Source organism: Pantherophis guttatus, chromosome 5 (genome assembly GCF_059756535.1).
Source record: "Pantherophis guttatus breed Tessera chromosome 5, ASM5975653v1, whole genome shotgun sequence".
Classification (NCBI taxonomy): Eukaryota; Metazoa; Chordata; class Lepidosauria; order Squamata; family Colubridae; genus Pantherophis; species Pantherophis guttatus.
The window spans coordinates 41,302,648-41,320,800 of NC_142067.1; the positions used below are offsets into that span (position 1 = coordinate 41,302,648).

Consider the following 18,153-nt stretch of genomic DNA (forward strand, 5'->3'; position numbering starts at 1 on the left):
TTGTTTAACCATTTCCTCTAGGATACAGTATCTAATCAGCTCTCGCATTTCAGGTTTCAAATGAGAAATTATTTTTCAACCTTAGCTTTATTGACTGATGTAATAAGGACAACATAACTGTTAAAAGAAAAACTTTATTATCCATAATGAAAGTAGTTTCTAAGAGCTATACTTTTAGGCAGGTTCTTTATTTAAATTAATATTAATTAAAAATATGTAGGAAAAATTAGTTCTGTGATTATACCTTAACTTTAAAATATTGTATACAAAGATGACTATAATCATCTCAAGTTAAAATGTTTAGTAAGAGATTCAAACTTTAAAAAGCAGGCCATGTTCTTTATGTACAAAAAGAAACTTAAATATATTACTGAAGGAATATATTATGAAGAACCATATTCTAATTGCTCTTTGACATTAATATCTGCAGGTAGTAATGTATACCCTGTCTAAAATAATTTACATTCTACTGATAATGCTCATTTCCAAAATGTAAAACCATGATTCATTTTCACCATTATAACAAGCCTTTTCTTGCTGTTTCAGCTACTAAATTATAACAATGATTAATACAATATTTTTACAATATTTAGAAGAGTAACGTGTGCTTTCCTGATCAATTGTGTTGTAAAACTGCCTCTTCTGTTTGGGAACAAATCATTTTATACACCAGTGGCTTTGTGCTATATATTGAAAGAGCATTTAAAAAATCTTCTAGTGGACACAAGCCATCTTTACATCCTCTGGGAATCAGCTCCTATAGTAAAAGAATTAATAAAGTTATTTTTTAAAAAGAGATTTGAATAGCCATCCTTATATAAAATAACTCTGGAAAGCTAACAAATAACAAAAGACTAATTAAAAAACAACTCAAACCACCAAGCCCTGTAACAGGGGTATCAAACTTGTGGCCCACAGGCCAGATGCGTCATCCGCTGGCCACGCCCTCCCCTGATTAGCAACGGGGGGGAGTTGCGATACGTCACGTGATGATGTGACGCCACGAGTTTGACGCCCCTGCCCTATAACAATCTCATTGCAGAATCACAAATATCGGACTCTTGTTCCCCTCCTGACTCAGCTACCTGAAGTAAAATCCAAATCTTAACCAGAAGGTGAGGAGAAAAGGGGCTCTTGCAACTAAGGAGGAAGGCTGTACCACAAGGAAAGCACAGCTATGGAAGACACTTGCTTCCTAGGTCCTACTATATGGAAACATTTAAAAGAGGCAACTTGAAGCAAGCAAACTAGTAAGACGGGGAAGCGCTTAGGGAAAAGCAGTTCCAAGGGTAACCTGGTCCCATGCCATATACAGTTTAAAGATGACAATCTGTACCTTGAATTGTCATTGGATCTATTTTTGAGCCCAACTCCCCCAACTTTTTGGTAAATGGGCTCATTTCAAATTCTGAATGCATTTCATGGATATGTTAATTGCCATGGGAGAAAAAGAAGCATGCCCATTCTTAAAACAGTTGCCCTGAGCAATGAAAAAAATCCAATGAGATACAGAGCGCATATGGCATCTAGGGGAGATTGATACATTGATACCTGCAGTTATGGACCTAATTTATAGGGCACATCAATTATTTAGGGCACATTGATTATTTCTTCGGAAGCATTGTAGTATAGGAACAGTACTGATTGCCTCAATTTTTAAAAAGGCAGCATGGTAAAGATCCAATATGCTATTTTTAGAAAGTGATGTGATCTGTTATATTGCTTGAATATTCATATAAAACATGCGACCTGACACTTGCTAAGGGGACCCACGTGGTAGTAGCGGATCAGAATTTGTACCTCTCCATTATAGATCAGTCGTATAAACCAATCCTTGGAATGCTGATAGAGTTCCAGAGTCACATCTGCTGCATATGGAGGCCATTTTGAATTGAAGACTCCCATCGCCATCAGCAACGGGAAGAGTGTAACATCATGAACAGCATAGAGGATGAGCTTCCTAAATGCAAATGAGCATAATGTACTCTTAACACATTCAATGTATAAGTAACATTTTAATAATAATTTTATTATTACATGTATATTTATTCCATTTACGATTAATTTTCATGAACAGTGAACTAATATTTTAAAACACCATCCTTTTGCAAGGATTTTATTCTCAAAGCAATTTAGTGAGGTAGTTCCATTTGAACAGGATAGCAGCTCTATAAATAACATGATTTCACACAAGCAGAAGTGGCTGGATTAAATGAAGAATGCTTCTTCCACCTAGTGGAAATATTCAAGAATCTCATGGTAGCTGTTGTGAAAGACAATCATGTAATCTATATTAAAAATAATTCAGGCGATTTAAAAAATCATCCCAATTTAAAGCATGTAAACAGAAACCCAAAATATTAAAATTGTAATAGTTTCTCACAAATCTTGCTTGCATTCCTTACCTAACAAAGTTTCCTTTAACCCAAAGTTAATCACCGGTGTTTTCCAATGTTTACCCATTTTCCTTACATCTATGTAATATAAAAGGCCTCTATTACACATAAATGTCTATTCTAGCATAAAATTTCCAGAACAAAAACAAAAAAGACTGAATCCATGAGAATTGTGTGACTACGTTACGAAACCTATGATCCCTTTCTTCTTCCAAACATAGGGTGAAGGGTCTACCCTTAAATAAGCCTTGCAGTCAAGTGTGTCCCAAAATGGGTTTTTAAGAGGACAGCTGTGCAGGCAGGCAAAAACAGTATTGAACATGCAGGACCTAAAATAATAATTGAATAGCAATTGCCTAGTGATTGTCCCTTCTCCATCCTACTAAGCAACCCCAACATTCTCTTCTATTTTCCTAACCCATTAGTGCAGAATTCTTCAAACTAGGCAGCTTTAAGACTTGTGGACTTCAACTCCCAGAATTCTCCAGCCAGCATAGCTCCAGCCAGCATAGCTCCAGCCAGCTGGAAGCATAGCTGGCTGGAGAATTCTGGGAGTTGAAGTCCACAAGTCTTAAAGCTCCCAAGTTTGAAGACCTCTGCATTAGTGATAAGCCATCACAATTTCATCATTCAGTTTTTTTAATGCTTTTCTGAATTTCTGGAGGGGACTATGGTTACAGAACTACTCAATAGAATTAAAATAGACAAATGTTTTGCCTATTCAAATGCTTTGGAATAAAACTAGTATTTCCCAGTGCAGAATTTAGGTACAGATAACACATACAACATGTAAACCCATAGCTTTATACTGGGTCTGGTCTGGTCTCTTATCAATTGCATGTAATGTCCACGTATACATATTTTTATTAGCAAAATGTGCCCAGAATAGTAATCTTTGACTATTTCTTAATTATGTGTTCTGTTTCAAGTGAAGACAGAGAGACTAATATCTACAATTTACATACCTGGTCTTAATATCAGAAGAGGGAGGCTCTATTGCCTTCTTAATGTTGTCCTCTATGGCATTCAGGAGAGGACCAACAGACATCTGAAGGATCTCCCTATGGGAAAGAAAAATATTAGATACTTTCAAAACAAGTCTTGAATATATAGCCTCTTTATCAGTTCTACACAAATGGTTTAACAGGTAAGAGAGCTTAAAGTATTTCTAAAGTACTTCTTCATTTAAAGTTATTAGTACCAAACTGATGCTGCCACACAGCCATTCCATGCTCACCTTGAATTGTTTTTTGTAATATAAAAGAATGAGTCAACAGCTCTCTGCTCAATTAGTTGCATAGAATTCTTCAAAACAGGGTAACTTGGTAGGTCATGTGCCTGAAAATATAACATTGTGTAAATTAAATAAAATACAGGTCTAAGAATGACATATCTAAGCTTATATCACTAGCATGGACATATACCTGCATTTTTACTTGATGTCTGGAGACTGATAACTAATAGTAATTTTGACATAAATTTTAGGTGATAACAAAATGGCGTATTTCCTTGGCCCAAAATAAAACTATATGGTCAGGAATCCAGATATGCCAGCATACCTAAATATAAATTAAACCATAGTATTCAAAAATAGAAAAATGCTAGATAAGAAAAAAACTTGAAAAGTCTAGAAATTTGTGTAGAGCAAGGATATGTTGCAAGGAACTCTGACTTTCCAATGATAAATGCCATTCATACCATGCCAAGTTTCCTTGAAAAACAATTTATCTTTGCTCCATAATAAAATGTGCAATGTGTGTTCTGGTATTATTTCCAATTTATGGAAATGTTACCAAAAACCTGAGCCATTTTTTTCTACATTCCTACAGACTTTAATATAGATCAGCTGACCTCCAAGTCTATCATTCAAAGATTTTGTCAGGAAATCAACATAAAAAGTAAACCTTAAATATAGAGAAATAGAGCTTGAATTTTAAAAGGGTTACCTTAATCTTACACAAAGACCTAATTCATATTAATTACAAATGGGAACTGCATACGTATTATTTCGTCCTATATTATATTAGTAAAAAGCTGGTCCAAATGTTTCCCTTGCTGCCGTCTTGCCATCTATGTTTAATTCCTCAAATATTCAGACCAGGGATTATGGGAATTGAAGCAGATGAATGACATTAGCTGGAGAAATTCAGCATTTACAAAGAGGTACATTTAATAATAATAAAGTTTTGTGCAAAAATAATGGAAATACATAGCATGAGGAGAAAATAAAGAGTAATAGACACGATCAAACATTTAGGCAAGGGACAGCTGGTTAGAAAACAAAAAGATTTAAGTTCAGACTTGCAAAAGAATGCATTTTGTGTTGTTTAAAGGAAGATGAACAATTGCCTCACTTGCTGGACTGTTTACCCATCTTCCTACTTCTGCAATGAGGAATCTTGCATGCTTGATTACGATTTCTTGAGTGTAAGCTTTTCCCACAGAATTGCATACATCACTTTAATACTTGAAGAAAAAAGGAAGTTTACCTGTTCTGCAAAAATGTTGTCAAGGAGAAGAATGAAGTCTACTTTTTGCTCATTACTAATGCCCAATTTTTGTTTAATGTTTTTCAGATCTTCACAAAGGCCTTGGTGCAAATTCACACTAGCCATTCCATCTCTGTCAAGGAAAACAAAGTGCTTCAGGTGCTTCTTAATTTTTGCTTTGTAGATCAGAAAAATCAACAGTAGATGTATTTTTAATGTTTTTATGCTTGCATCTCTCAAAAATAAAGGGTATAGTAATATGAAATTCAGAGGCTGAAAGTAGCATTCTGCATGTTGCAGAATCTGTAAGTATAAATCTATTTAGGCTTATGCTTCAATGAGGTCTTTTACTGGCTTTCTGCAGTAAAAATATGCAATTGCTTTAAGGCTTATCAGTCAAGTTCTGAACCATTCTTTCTGCATCATTTTTAAAACATACAGTTATAGAAGATACTAAATTCAAAATCAATTTCAAATAACAAGAGCTCATTTAAGCAGATGTTTACATTTCTACTTATACACATTCAGAAAAATAAAAATAAAAATGTTTGTGACATTTTAAGAAAATACCAGAATCTTCAAAATCTATCCATACAACTACAGGTAGCCCTTGAATTACAAAGGCAAATGGGACTGGAATTTCCATCGCAAAGTGATGTAAATTCTAAAGTGTGACATTGCATTATATCCTCACTTAGTGATGGCAATCCCTACAGTTCTTATTGCCATTGTTAAGTGAGGATTGTGGGTCACCAAGCACCTTTTTGCAATTTCATGTTGGCTTGCAACAACCAAAGTCAGTAGGGAAGTGGCAAGTCCCAGAGGTTAAGTGGCAGCTGTCAGGTGAAGGAGGGGATGCAGGCAGTCAGGAGACTTGGGGGTAGCTGCTACTTGCATATAGGCTACAATCACTATATGGGCATCATCAAGAATGGCAGAACTGAAACCTACATTATAATTCTTTTCTTTTTAGTACAACAGGATCAGTAATCATCGGTTTTCTTAAGCATAGATATTGAATGTAGATTATGGCACTGGTAACAAAAGGGCCATGAACGTCCATAAGAATACAAGAGTATTATTAGACAATATATGGGTAAGACTTTTTACAGCTATGCAGGATGCTCATTAAAATCCCATTTGCTTTAGTATGACATGAGATACGTTAAAATTTAACATTGAGGAGCAGCCTTTTATATTATTATTTTTCACCCCATGAAATTCCCTGAGTTAAGTATGGGGGCCAGAGGCATTCCTGAAAATAGGGTTGTATATTAGTTCCCATTTAATTTGGATTTCATGTATATGGAAAAAATAGATCTTGTGACACATGGAACCTAGTAGCTGCCATTGAAGGACCCAAGAACTAAATATCTTTCTTTGAATATCAGCACAGCATACAGTATGATTGGGTAGCCATTGTTAGATACCATATTTTTACTTTTTTTTTCATTTCAACTCCAGGGAACCTTATAAAAGAGTTTTATTCATTTTCTAAACTGCATATGGATTATGCGTGAGGCTGTTTAGAATAGCTTCCTGGGAGGTTTAGTAGGTCGTGAAATACAGCTGTGATCTGAACAGCTAATGAGCTTTTTTCTATTTTGCATGAGCTTTTTGCAGTTGTTCTTATTACAGAAGTTTGAAACTCTCACAATAATTATTACAACCATTTGCTGAAGGCTTTCATAGCTACCTACACTTACCCTATAATGATGGGGAAAAAGGCAAGGTAGAACTTGCTCCATGCATAAACTTGGAACATGGCCAAATTCTTTGAAGATCAACTACACATAACAAGCCAAATTTAACTATTATTCCCAAAAGCATAACCAATGAATTTAGGAGAATGCATGCTGCTTTTGATAATGAAGCTGTCTTATATCAGTCGTCATCAATCTGGAGCCCTCTACATACATTAAAATTATTCTGTTCAGAAATCCAAATTAGAAACCATGGCTGCTTTACACAAGGCTATTATAAGGTGCTTTTTGGCACATCACAGTGTATTCTATACATATTAAATATTCAATGACATCAACCAAAAATATACTGGCAACATACCTATGAAGACGTTTAAGTTGTTGGCAATTCCCTGGATTGGGATAAAGGATTTCAGATTCTGCATTATCTGTGACAATGGTAACAGCTCCTAGGTAATTAAGAAAATTTGCTCTTTCACAAATTGTAATATCAAAGATGTAAAGCAGGGGTGTCAAACTCTTAGATCTGGTCTGTGGGGCCGCCCTGGAAATAGCAACGAACCAGCCCACAGTGTTTCTGCCAGCAAAAACAGAGCCGTCACAACCAAAAATAAAGCTCTCAAGGACCATGGGCGGCACTCCCAACTCTGTTTTCGCTGGCAGAGGGTTGCAGGAGGCTGTCGCAGCCAAAACGGAGCTTGGGAGCCCCATGAGTGACGTCGAGCTGGCCATGCCCACCCCCCCCCCAAGGTCAAACACAACCCTGATGCGGCCCTCAATGAAATCGAGTTTGACATCCCTAATGTAAAGGATTCATACTAAGATTTCTTGCATTCTGAAATATAAAACCACCTGAACTACATTTTGGTTTTTAAGTATTTGTAGTATCCTATCCATTTTATTACTAAAAAATCTCAGTAAAGAACTTTTCCTACTCTTCGAAGTTTACATGCTTCTATTCCTACTACATTACTCTCTAAGTTAATGATATATCATGGCTGCAAACTAAAAGGACCCCATTGTACTAAAAGCTGAATAAAATCCAGTATTTATTAACATATTGTCAGATATTTACCAGAGATAGATTCAACTCTTGCATTTAACAACTCATACTGTATGATTTTTTGTAAATTAATTTACATCACATATGTCTCGATGTCTTAAATTAAAACCTTTAAACAAATATAAATACTGGGGATACCAAATCAAATCTAAGCTCAGAGGCTACTATCACTCCCTATAATTTCAGGACTAACATTTTACAAGCTTTAAGGCAAAAGAACATTTACTTCTTGGTAACCTATAAATCCTCTAACATCTTGGATTCCAGAACTTTAATCTATTCCACACAGAATCTGGAATTTATTGGACTGCCTTTTTAGTGAGGCTTTGGATAATGGATTTTGGCATTTTTACACCTCATTTTATGATAGAATTTTAGCTAATTTTTATGCGGTTATCCACCTACACAAAGTGACAAAATAGGTAGGAATCCATGATGGCAGACATGATACGAAGCAGAACAGAAAACATAGTAGTGAAAAGCTTCCACTGCTAACCTTCTTTTTGTTGTTGGAACAGCCCAGCTAACAAACATCGTGTGGATTCCAGATTCCGATCAATATTAGTGGAACGGACTCTGCAAGATATAAGGTAGCCAATGAAATGAAGCAGAGATGGCCATTGCTTCCAACACACTCCTTCAAACATTATGGATGACTATTACGAGTCTCTTGAAATCAAATGTGGTATAAAGGTTAGGATGCTGAATTATGAGGGACAGAGATACAAGTTCTATTCCATCCTCAACAATGGAAGCTCACTGTGTGACTGAACTAGTCGATTTGTCTTAGACTAGCCCACCTCACAGGGATATTTTGGAGAAAAACAAGTTTTGCATTTTTCTTCAATATTAGGACATACCACATAAAATATACTACTAAATACTAACTTACAAAATCTCAGAAGATTTGTAGGATGATGACAGGAAATTGGTCTCCTCAATATAACGTTTCCTTAGCCGTTCCCCCAGGGAGAACATTTGCTGCATGCCAACTTTGGTTAACTGTCCTGCAATTACACCTCCCTAGAAAGAGAAAACTTTTTCACTTAAGGCTGCTCGCCAGCAGGCAGGAAAATACAATGTTTGGAAACAAAATACCTTCAGCACTGTTTTTTTGTAATTTTCTTCATAAGGAGAAAATGGTCTTGGTCCACCAGTGAGATTAGTTACTATGTAGGGAAACTTTGTTTGAGCAGGGATCTCCAGAAGAATAGGATCCCAGTCTACCTGTTTCAAAAACATGACAAAGGTTTTATTTTAAAAAAAATAATCATAAGTTCTAAACCACTTATATACTTTTTCAGTTATTACTCAAGGTACTCCTTAACTTCAGTTCAATCATCAATGATGGGATAATAGGAATTAGAACTAGATCATTAAATTTTGCTTAGATGTAGAAATTTTTCCAATCAATGCAAAACAATGTATTTATGGACCTTAACACTGAATATATAATACAGTAAAGAATGTTATTAAGTATCTAGTCTATCTATTACCCTTCAGATATTTCCAATCTTGGCTGTCCTCAACAAATTGAAAGCTGCTGGTGGGAAGGGCTCCTTCAGATCATTAAGTTGTAGTCAAAATCAAAATACAAATGTACCAATCATTAGCATTCATTGTAAGCAAGCACTTTTCCAAGAAATTTCCCTTGCTCACGCACCATCAATGCTTCATGCCCTATGAAATAGATGCAGTGTACAATGTAGTCGTCTTTGAACCTATGAATACTGTAACATATTTAAGTTTCATTTGGGTATCCCAAATGACACAACTGTCATTGTGGATCAGGATGCCATTTTTGTTTCCCTATCAGATTCACTGGGAGCAACTCCACCTCAGCAAATTTTAAAAAATTGTTTCCAATTCTATAGGAATTGGAATTCTCTTTAAAATATTTTATTAAGCTGCAAAGCTTCCTTTGGAAGAGGTGTTATTTTTCCTAATTGGATCAGTGAAATGCAAACTTGATCTTGTACAGTAAAAAAATACTGCATGCTTGATCATAGCTTGAGCTGTACAAACATGTAAAAATGAACTTTGCCACGAGTAAAACAGCCCTCTGTCTTAATTGTGCTGCAGTCATAATTATGGCTGGACCACTTCCAGAGAAGGCAGCTCAACTGAAAAAGAGCAAAGTTCTTGAAACCAGCACTTACTTCTCTGTTTCCAAGAGGAGGAAAGCACCCAAACCAGGCATCCTCTTTCACAACCAATGTTCGTAAAACGTGATAGCCCACGGCTAGTGTCATCGACACAAGGAACATGAATTTGGACAAACTCAGGAGGGCAAGGGAAGGCAGGTGGGGCTGATGTCCTATGGTCCATGGGGTCACGAAGAGTCAGACATGACTTAGTGACTGAACAACTACACTGATCTCTAACCAACATCCAGGCTAGTGTGCACCACATATAGTGTCCACTAAGCTGTGATTGACACCCAAAGTTCTGAAGAAGTGCATTAGGAAACACAATTAAGAGTCTCCTTTATAAGATCGTTATTAAGCAGTGGTGCGTTGCCCCCGGTTCGCACTGGTTCTATAGAACTGGTAGCAAAACTGGCAGGAGGCTCCACCCACCGACCCTGATGTCATCGAAATGCTTATGCGCTTGCGCAGAAGAGTGTGCACGGCCCCGCTGCAAACTGGTAGTAAAGGTAAGTAGAACCCACCCCTGTTATTAAGTAATCTAAATCAGGGGTCTCCAACCTTGGCAACTTTAAGGCGGGCGGACTTCAACTCCCAGAATTCCCCAGCCAGCTTTGCTGGCTGGGGAATTCTGGGAGTTGAAGTCCACCAGGCTTAAAGTTGCCAAGGTTGGAGACCCCTAATCTAAATTACCCGGCTCCTTTACATGATGGTTAGTTATCTAAATTTATATGGTGGTTACTAAGTTATCTAACCTGGTCATTGTGTTTCCTAATCGCACTTCTTCGGAAACGTGGGTGTCAAGCACGGCTATGTGGTGCGCACGTATATATAAAAAAAGCCCTGGAGGTTTTATTATCGCTCCCACCTTCGATACCACCAGCGCTTTCTCTACCGACCGTTATCAGCCCCCCGATAATCCTTAGTCGGCTGCGGGGGGGAGAGAAAGGAAGGCGTCTCTCCTGCTCACCTGCTCGACGCCCGGGATTGGCCGGAGGGGCGTACGAGCGCCGTGCCTGAAGAGAACTTGCACCAATTTCAGCTCTGGCTGGCCTGGGTTGCTGCTGCTGTCGCCGTCGCTCTTTGCCGCTTGGGCCAGGACGCTCTTCTTGCGGTGCGCGTAACAAGACAGAGCGGCGACTATGCCTACCCGAGCCCACAGCTCCATGCTAAGGTAAAGTCTCCAAAAAGGCAGAGGAAAGTAGAAGTTCAACTCAAGACAAACCGGCCGCGTCTTTGCTTGGGAATGCAACGTGAATCATGGAGCAAACACGTGTCCCCATTTTTACCCCACACCCCCCCGATTTACAAATAACGCAGCTGAAAAGACTTCCCGAAAAGAACTTCCCCAACCCATTAAGGATGGAGGCGGATCATGGGAAATGAGGTTTCCACTTCTGTTCCTTCCTCCCTCAGCAAATAGCCGCTTAAAAAAAAACTACGACTCCCAGAGGACATCAGGGCACTTAAATCTCAGGGCGGGAGTTGCGCGGTTTTTTTTTTTTTTTAATCTGGTGGTTTGTGGCTTGGTGCGCGGTCGGGAAAGAGAGTGGTGGTGGGACCTGGGAGAATTTGGCTTTGATTTAATTTAGTTATGGCATGGCACAGCTTGGCTGTCTCAGGAATTCTGGGAGTTGAAGTCTACAAGTTGTAAAAGGGCCGCATTTGCCCACCCCTGGCATGGCATATTTGCAATATAGCCAAAACAAAACAAAACAAAACAACCCCTCAAGTCGGTTGTGTATTAATTTCGTGGTATTAATCACTGATACAGGTAGAGGCAAAAGTGTCAGTTTAAAATATTCTATACGCTAAAATTCTAGTAGTGGTTTTGTGATTAGAATAGAATAGAATTAGAATAGAATAGAATTCTTTATTGGCCAAGTGTGATTGGACACACAAGGAATTTGTCTTTGTGCATACACTGTCAGTGTACATAAAAGAAAAGATACATTCGTCAAGAATCGTAAGCTACCTAATGATAGTAATCGCTACCTATGATAGTCATAGGTAGCAAATAAGCAATCAGGGAACAATATCAGTATAAATCGTAAGGATACAAGCAACAAAATTACAGCCATACAGTCATAAGTGGAAGGAGATGGGTGGTGGGAATGATTTGCAATATAGCAAAAAAACAAAAAACCAAAAAAAAAACCCAAACCCTAAACTTGATTGTGTATTAATTTCATGGTATTAATCACTGATACCGGTAGAAGCAAAAAGTGCCAGTTTAAAATATTCTATATGCTGAAATTCTAGTAGTGATTTTGTGATTAGAATAGAATAGAATTCTTTATTGGCCAAGTGTGATTGGACACACAAGGAATTTGTCTTTGGTGTGTATGTGTATGTGTATGCTCTTTGTACATAAGGAGAATAAAATACATTCATCAAGAATAAAAAGATGGTGGTTCAGCAGACTAGAAGCATTGTGATTAACACCAGCTGTCTGCAATTACTGTAAGTTCGAATTTCACCAGGCTCAAGGTTGACTCAGGTAGGTGAAATAAGGACCCAGTTTGTGGGGGCAATAAGCTGACTTTGTATAAATATACAACAGTATGAAGGCTATTGCTTAACTCATTGTAAGCCGCCCTGAGTCTCTGGAGAAGGGCGGCATATAAATCAAATTTAAAAGAAAAAAAGATACAACAGTTAGTCATAGTCAAGGTTACTTACTAATAAGCTATCAAAACATACTAAGAAACAAGTAAAAAACCATATAAATTGAAAGATACAAGCAGATGCTGTTCTTATTCATTTTATTTTTATTTAATAAACAGAAATAAAAAAAATATTCTTATTTTATACCTGCGAGTATACTTGCGAGTGCACGACAGTGGGGAAATCCAATTTTTTTTACTATCGGTTCTGTGGGTATGGCTCGGTGGGTGTGGCAGGGGAAGGATACTGCAAAATCTCCATTCCCTCCCCACTCCAGGGAAAGAATACTACAAAATCTCCATTCCTACCCCACTCTGGAGCCAGCCAGAGGTGGTATTTGCTGGTTCTCCGAACTACTCAAAATTTCCGCTACCAGTTCTCAAGAACCTGTCAGAACCTGCTGAATTTCACCCCTGGTGCAAGAACATATTGACAAATGATTTTCCTTCTGAAAGAGAATCACAAACTTAAAATACTCTTGCTGTAAATTCTCCTAGTGAGAAAATCAATTATTCCCCATAGAATCTGTTCACATCTGGACTTATTAAATGATGGCAGTTGGGTAATTGCTTCAGCACTTGGATTGTGTATCGCCTAAATATTCATTACTGGTATTTTCTAAGAAGTTTTTATTTCATGTCACTGAATCGGTTAAAAAATAATGCCAGATTTAATTAGCCTTTCAGGTTTTCCTCATGCTTTCAATAGAGAAAAATCAATTATCAAAAGTCCATTAATGTGAGATACTGCAATAAAAGAATGGGGAGGCAGGGAGAGATACTCTGAGAGACATGAAGCCTTGGATTTTTAAATAGGCTGTAGTTCACAATTTAGCTAAGTCGCACACTAATTAAGACAGAAAAACATCAAGCAATTTATACATGTGAATTGCCACAGGAAGTTAACAGCTGCTAGCTGATCATGGCTGATTTTGAAAAAGCCAGACAGGGTTGGATTTGGTTAGTATTTGGATGGAAGACCATTTGGAAAAATTGGGGCTGTAGGCTACACTTGGAAGTAACAACAACAAAATTCCAGAAAAAGGCAACATTTCTAGCCTTCCATACACACATGTTTGTGTTATCAATAACAGTTCAGCTTGACTTGAACCACTTTAATTTTTTTAAAAAAAAAATTCCAACAAGAACTATCCAACTATCTAGTTTCTGCCATCAAAATGCAGGGACTTTTTGGCTAATGGTGCAGTGGTTATTCATTTTTTCCAGGCAAGAATATCTAGAAGAGTCCTCCAGATGACTTGGATAGAAACTGCCACTAGGACTTCAGGGAGTTGCATCCCAACCTATCTGGAAGGTGACAAAAACCGAGGTTGAGAATCCCAGGATATTTTGAGAGCCCGTAAATACTGATTAAGCCTGTGAGGTTCTGCTGAGTAATATGGAAAAATCAACGTATATATGAAAGTTTGTTTGCTCTTGCCTTATCTTAAGATGTCAACATAGTATTCCTTTAAATTAAATTAAAGTTAAAAGAAGCCATGATTTATATCAGTTGAAAATGTGGCAAATGACCAAGTCTTTAATTCTCTGTTGTAACTTTTCTCAGCACTTTCCAGATATGTTGACTACAGCCCCCCCACCACCACTACTTTGCTAGTCAGCAAGGTATACAGACCTGAATTATAGTTTAGCATGTGTAAATCGCAAAGGCCTGCTACTGCATATGATCTTGAAATGAGAAAATTAGGACAAAGAAATGCATACCATAATGGGAATAGCCTCCATCGCTAATTCTACTCATTTTGTAAATTATAACAAAATGAGTAGATAGGATTTCCTGCTTTCTAGCGAATATAAATCACACAGCACAGCTGATCGTCGGAAATACCAGTTCAGACCAACCGATAGCTTTTTTTACTACCGGTTCACACGAACTGGTAGCTTTTACCGGTATTACTACTGGTTCATTCGAACTGGTAGCATTTCACCTCTGGATTAATTATATATTTGTAACTGCTTCAGTGGATGTGGTTGGACAAACATATCCTGGATGGTAAAATTAGGATCTGAAGATTTAGCTATGGCTTATGCTTCCTAGTTCTCTACCCAAGCTTTCCCATACACCTTGGGGAAGGAGAGGGTTAGTCAATATACTGGACACAGAACCAACTTCATACACCAACTGATGTAATATTGTGGGAAATAAATTGTTAGGCTATTGGAGGTTTTTTAGGCACAGCATTCCCAAAATGCAGCCGTGTGAAGAGGAAAATCCTCTCCTGAATTTTTATTTGGAGAATGAATATCCTATCATCCTGTCATATTTATAAGACAGTTGTATCCTGGTAGAAGAGATCACTCAGGGACTTGTGTATGTAGTTCATGCCACCTCTATATCTGTTCTCTCCTTTTTCTTAAGCAAAAATTAAGAGAAATTAGTGGCATGGACCCTGATGAGAAATCCCTTTTTATTCCATTTATCACATGATGATTGGCCATTAGCATTTAATATGATGTCAAACTATAAGATTTGATGAAAAGTTTGCATTAAATTTCATTGACCACTAGAGGGCAATAGAAGGATTTGGAAGTGAATTACAAAGTCAGATAAAATTCCCAGTTGAAGAAAGAAAAAATGGCCCTTCCTTTTTTATGCAACATTATATAGTATACTACCTCCTATTTGTCTAAGCTAATTATTCATGAACAATATCCATGAGTTTAAGAAATTTATAAGGTTATAATGAGGGATAAGGGTAAAAACCAGGGATAAGGTACAGCCAGAGAACTGCTTGCAGAATATAATTTTTCTCCCTGTCAACAAACAAGAAAAAGATTTTATCAGTTTTACAGTAATCTTGTAATGCAAAACACAACTATGGTATTTCTAAGTTCTTTTCAAAATCTTAGGAATAAGTATAAGATAAATTTTCCTCATGAATATCCAAAAATCACATAAGCATTCTTCTTCACTAATCTCTCTTGCAATAATGCCAAAGAAAACAAAACAAAACCCCACTTAATTTACTATCAGCCATGAAACTAAGAAAAAATAAATAAGCGTTTGGCAGAAAAGATTTGACTATTAACATCTTTTCCATCCTTGATTGGATAAATACAAGATGAAACTGTCCAAAGATTTTATTGATCACAATCTCTATTTGCTCTTCAAGCAGGATGTGTGAGTCCAGGAAGACAGAGATCTTGAGTGGAATTGTTCACTGCTAAGCTGTCAAAGGTACATAGTATAAGATGAAAAAAGCCTGTGTGTGTGAGAGAGAGATGGGGCGGGATCATTTTAAAAGGGATCTTTAATTTTATAACATTTAAGAAATTAAGATGGAAGGTAAAAATATTTTACAGTCTGTACTGTTATAAAAACAAGGGATGGTTTCTCATCACTTTAGGGTAAAATGTATTTGGTTAATTTAGGTCTCAGAATGTTATGTGAACCCAGCTATTGTGATTAATTTATTTTGCTTCCTGAACATTTTGTGGTGTACTTTATAGATTTTTAGCTGCTAAACACAAAAATAACCTGTAATTTAACCTATCATGTACTATCTTAGAGAAATCTTTTTTTTTTTTGCAATGTATATCCTTCAGTATCATTTGGCCACATTGCACACAAGAAAGCATACAAAAATATGGAACTGTTGTTAAGGCACATCCAGTATACCAAGTACAACTGGAATATCTGTGGAGATCAAAACGCAATATTTCTACTGCTTGAAATGCAGCTTGGATATTCCAAGTATTGATGTTAAATACGTGAATGGGACAGCTTACAAAAAAACGTTATATTAAAAAGAAATAGCCACTCCAAAAGAATTTATTTCCAGGACAGAAAAATGTAGTGCATGAATACCTGTTGACTTAGCAAAGATATTTTTGCTTCTGCTTCACATGAAACTCAAGACTGATGAAAAATTTTGTGAAAGTGATGAACCTACTACTACTATCTACTAGAGATAGATGATATAGTATCCCTCCCTCCTCCACCGTTGAGAGACCGATGTTCAATTTTAACATAGATGGCCTCTTTGACCCCTCTTTCATGATGACACCAATGACACCCTCTATCTCCAATCTACAACACAGTCCTTTCAGCAGTTCCAAGGAGGCTCCACACCCATTTGCACTACTCAGGTGACCCCGAGGACACAAATAAACCTTCAAGAGGCCTCAACAACTCTCTAAAAGAATGCAAATGAACTATTGTCTGCAAGAAATATAAATTCTTACATTCCCCACCATCCAGTCAGAGCTGAAGAAACTTCTTGGATGAGAAGCGAAACATCTTCAAAGAAAAACCAGAAAGTCCAGTTGCCTCTTGAAAAAGCACCTTTGGGACAACCATGACCTGGATGACTAATAATCTCCATAGACACTTATGTAATTGAATATGTTTTATAAACAAATTGTATTAGTTTAACAAACCATAGTTCAATTTAGTAGACCATGATTAATGGCTAGCCAAGCTCGTAATTTATTATGGTTATATCAAGCATTTTCAGCATTTGCATCACATCTCCAAATTTTATTTAATACGCTGCTGATCTGAAAGCATTCTGTTATCTTCAGGAAAAATCTTAATTAAGTATTACTGTATTTTAAAACAAGCATGAAATTATTATTTAAAATTGATCGATTGATTTATGTTTTAATTTATATTTTGATTTTCCAAACAGCTGCTTGATATGGGAAGAGAAATCCAGAAGAGAAAAGGATGGTGGGGATGAGCGAGCAGCTTTAGCCTGATCTTGGGAATCATGCTACATGCATTCAAGACATTCTTGGTCTACCCAGCTGTTCCATGCATGTTATTTTCAGAAACATAGTAATCCTGGGGGGATCGGGGATGGAATTGTGTCAATAAATTGGTGAGGTTAAAAAAAACCCTTCAGGAGTCCCAAGTTAAGGAATTCTGGGGAGAGATGATTTCAGCTGCTATTTAACACCCATTAAATAGAGTAAAGATAGAACTTCAGATGGATAAAAGGAAATTTTAATAGCAAGGCACCATTTTTTAAAGGATTATTGGAGAGGGTTAGTTGCCTGAGAGTAAACTTCACTAAAGTCTGTGAAGTTTCTTCTGTCAGATGTATGTTACATAGCATTGTAAGTATCTACAGTTCATAACCCACGGAGAGGGTTCGCAACTTAGGCGTCCTCTTGGACTCACGGCTGTCTTTAGAAGAACACTTGACAGCTGTGGCCGGGATGTCTTTTTATCAGGTTCGCCTGATTCGCCAGTTGCGTCCCTTTCTGGATCGGGACTCGTTAAAAACGGTCACTCATGCCCTCGTCACTTCACGCCTGGACTACTGTAATGCTCTCTACATGGGGCTCCCCTTGAAGAGCACCCGGAGGCTCCAGCTGGTCCAGAATGCGGCCGCGCGGGTAGTTATGGGAGCAGCATGGCGCTCCCATGTGGCTCCCCTCCTGCGCGAGCTGCACTGGCTCCCTGTGGTCTTCCGGGTGCGCTTCAAGGTCTTAGTTACCACCTTTAGAGCACTCCATGGCTTAGGACCGGGGTACTTACGAGACCGCCTTCTGCCACCAATAGCCTCTCACCGCCCAGTACGCTCCCATAGAGAGGGGCTTCTCAGGGTGCCATCAGCCAAACAATGTCGACTGGCGGCCCCCAGGGGGAGAGCCTTTTCTGTGGGGGCACCCACCATCTGGAACGAGCTCCCCCCAGAGATACAGAAGATTCCGGATCTGC

The 18,153-nt window shown here is 37.7% G+C and overlaps 1 protein-coding gene across 1 annotated transcript; it reads right to left on the bottom strand.

Moving 5' to 3' along the window:
- Window positions 1-118: 118 nt before the first annotated feature.
- ACP6 (acid phosphatase 6, lysophosphatidic) lies at window positions 119-11,240 on the bottom strand. The gene is made up of 10 exons (XM_034414324.3): window positions 10,769-11,240; window positions 8,750-8,878; window positions 8,544-8,674; window positions 8,148-8,227; window positions 6,950-7,037; window positions 4,886-5,018; window positions 3,634-3,734; window positions 3,362-3,457; window positions 1,801-1,960; window positions 119-757 (listed from the first exon to the last, which is right to left on the bottom strand). Exons 1-10 carry the CDS (start codon window positions 10,964-10,966, stop codon window positions 617-619), a joined length of 1,257 nt encoding a protein of 418 aa, XP_034270215.1. The 5' UTR covers window positions 10,967-11,240; the 3' UTR covers window positions 119-616.
- Between the last annotated feature and the right edge of the window lie 6,913 nt (window positions 11,241-18,153).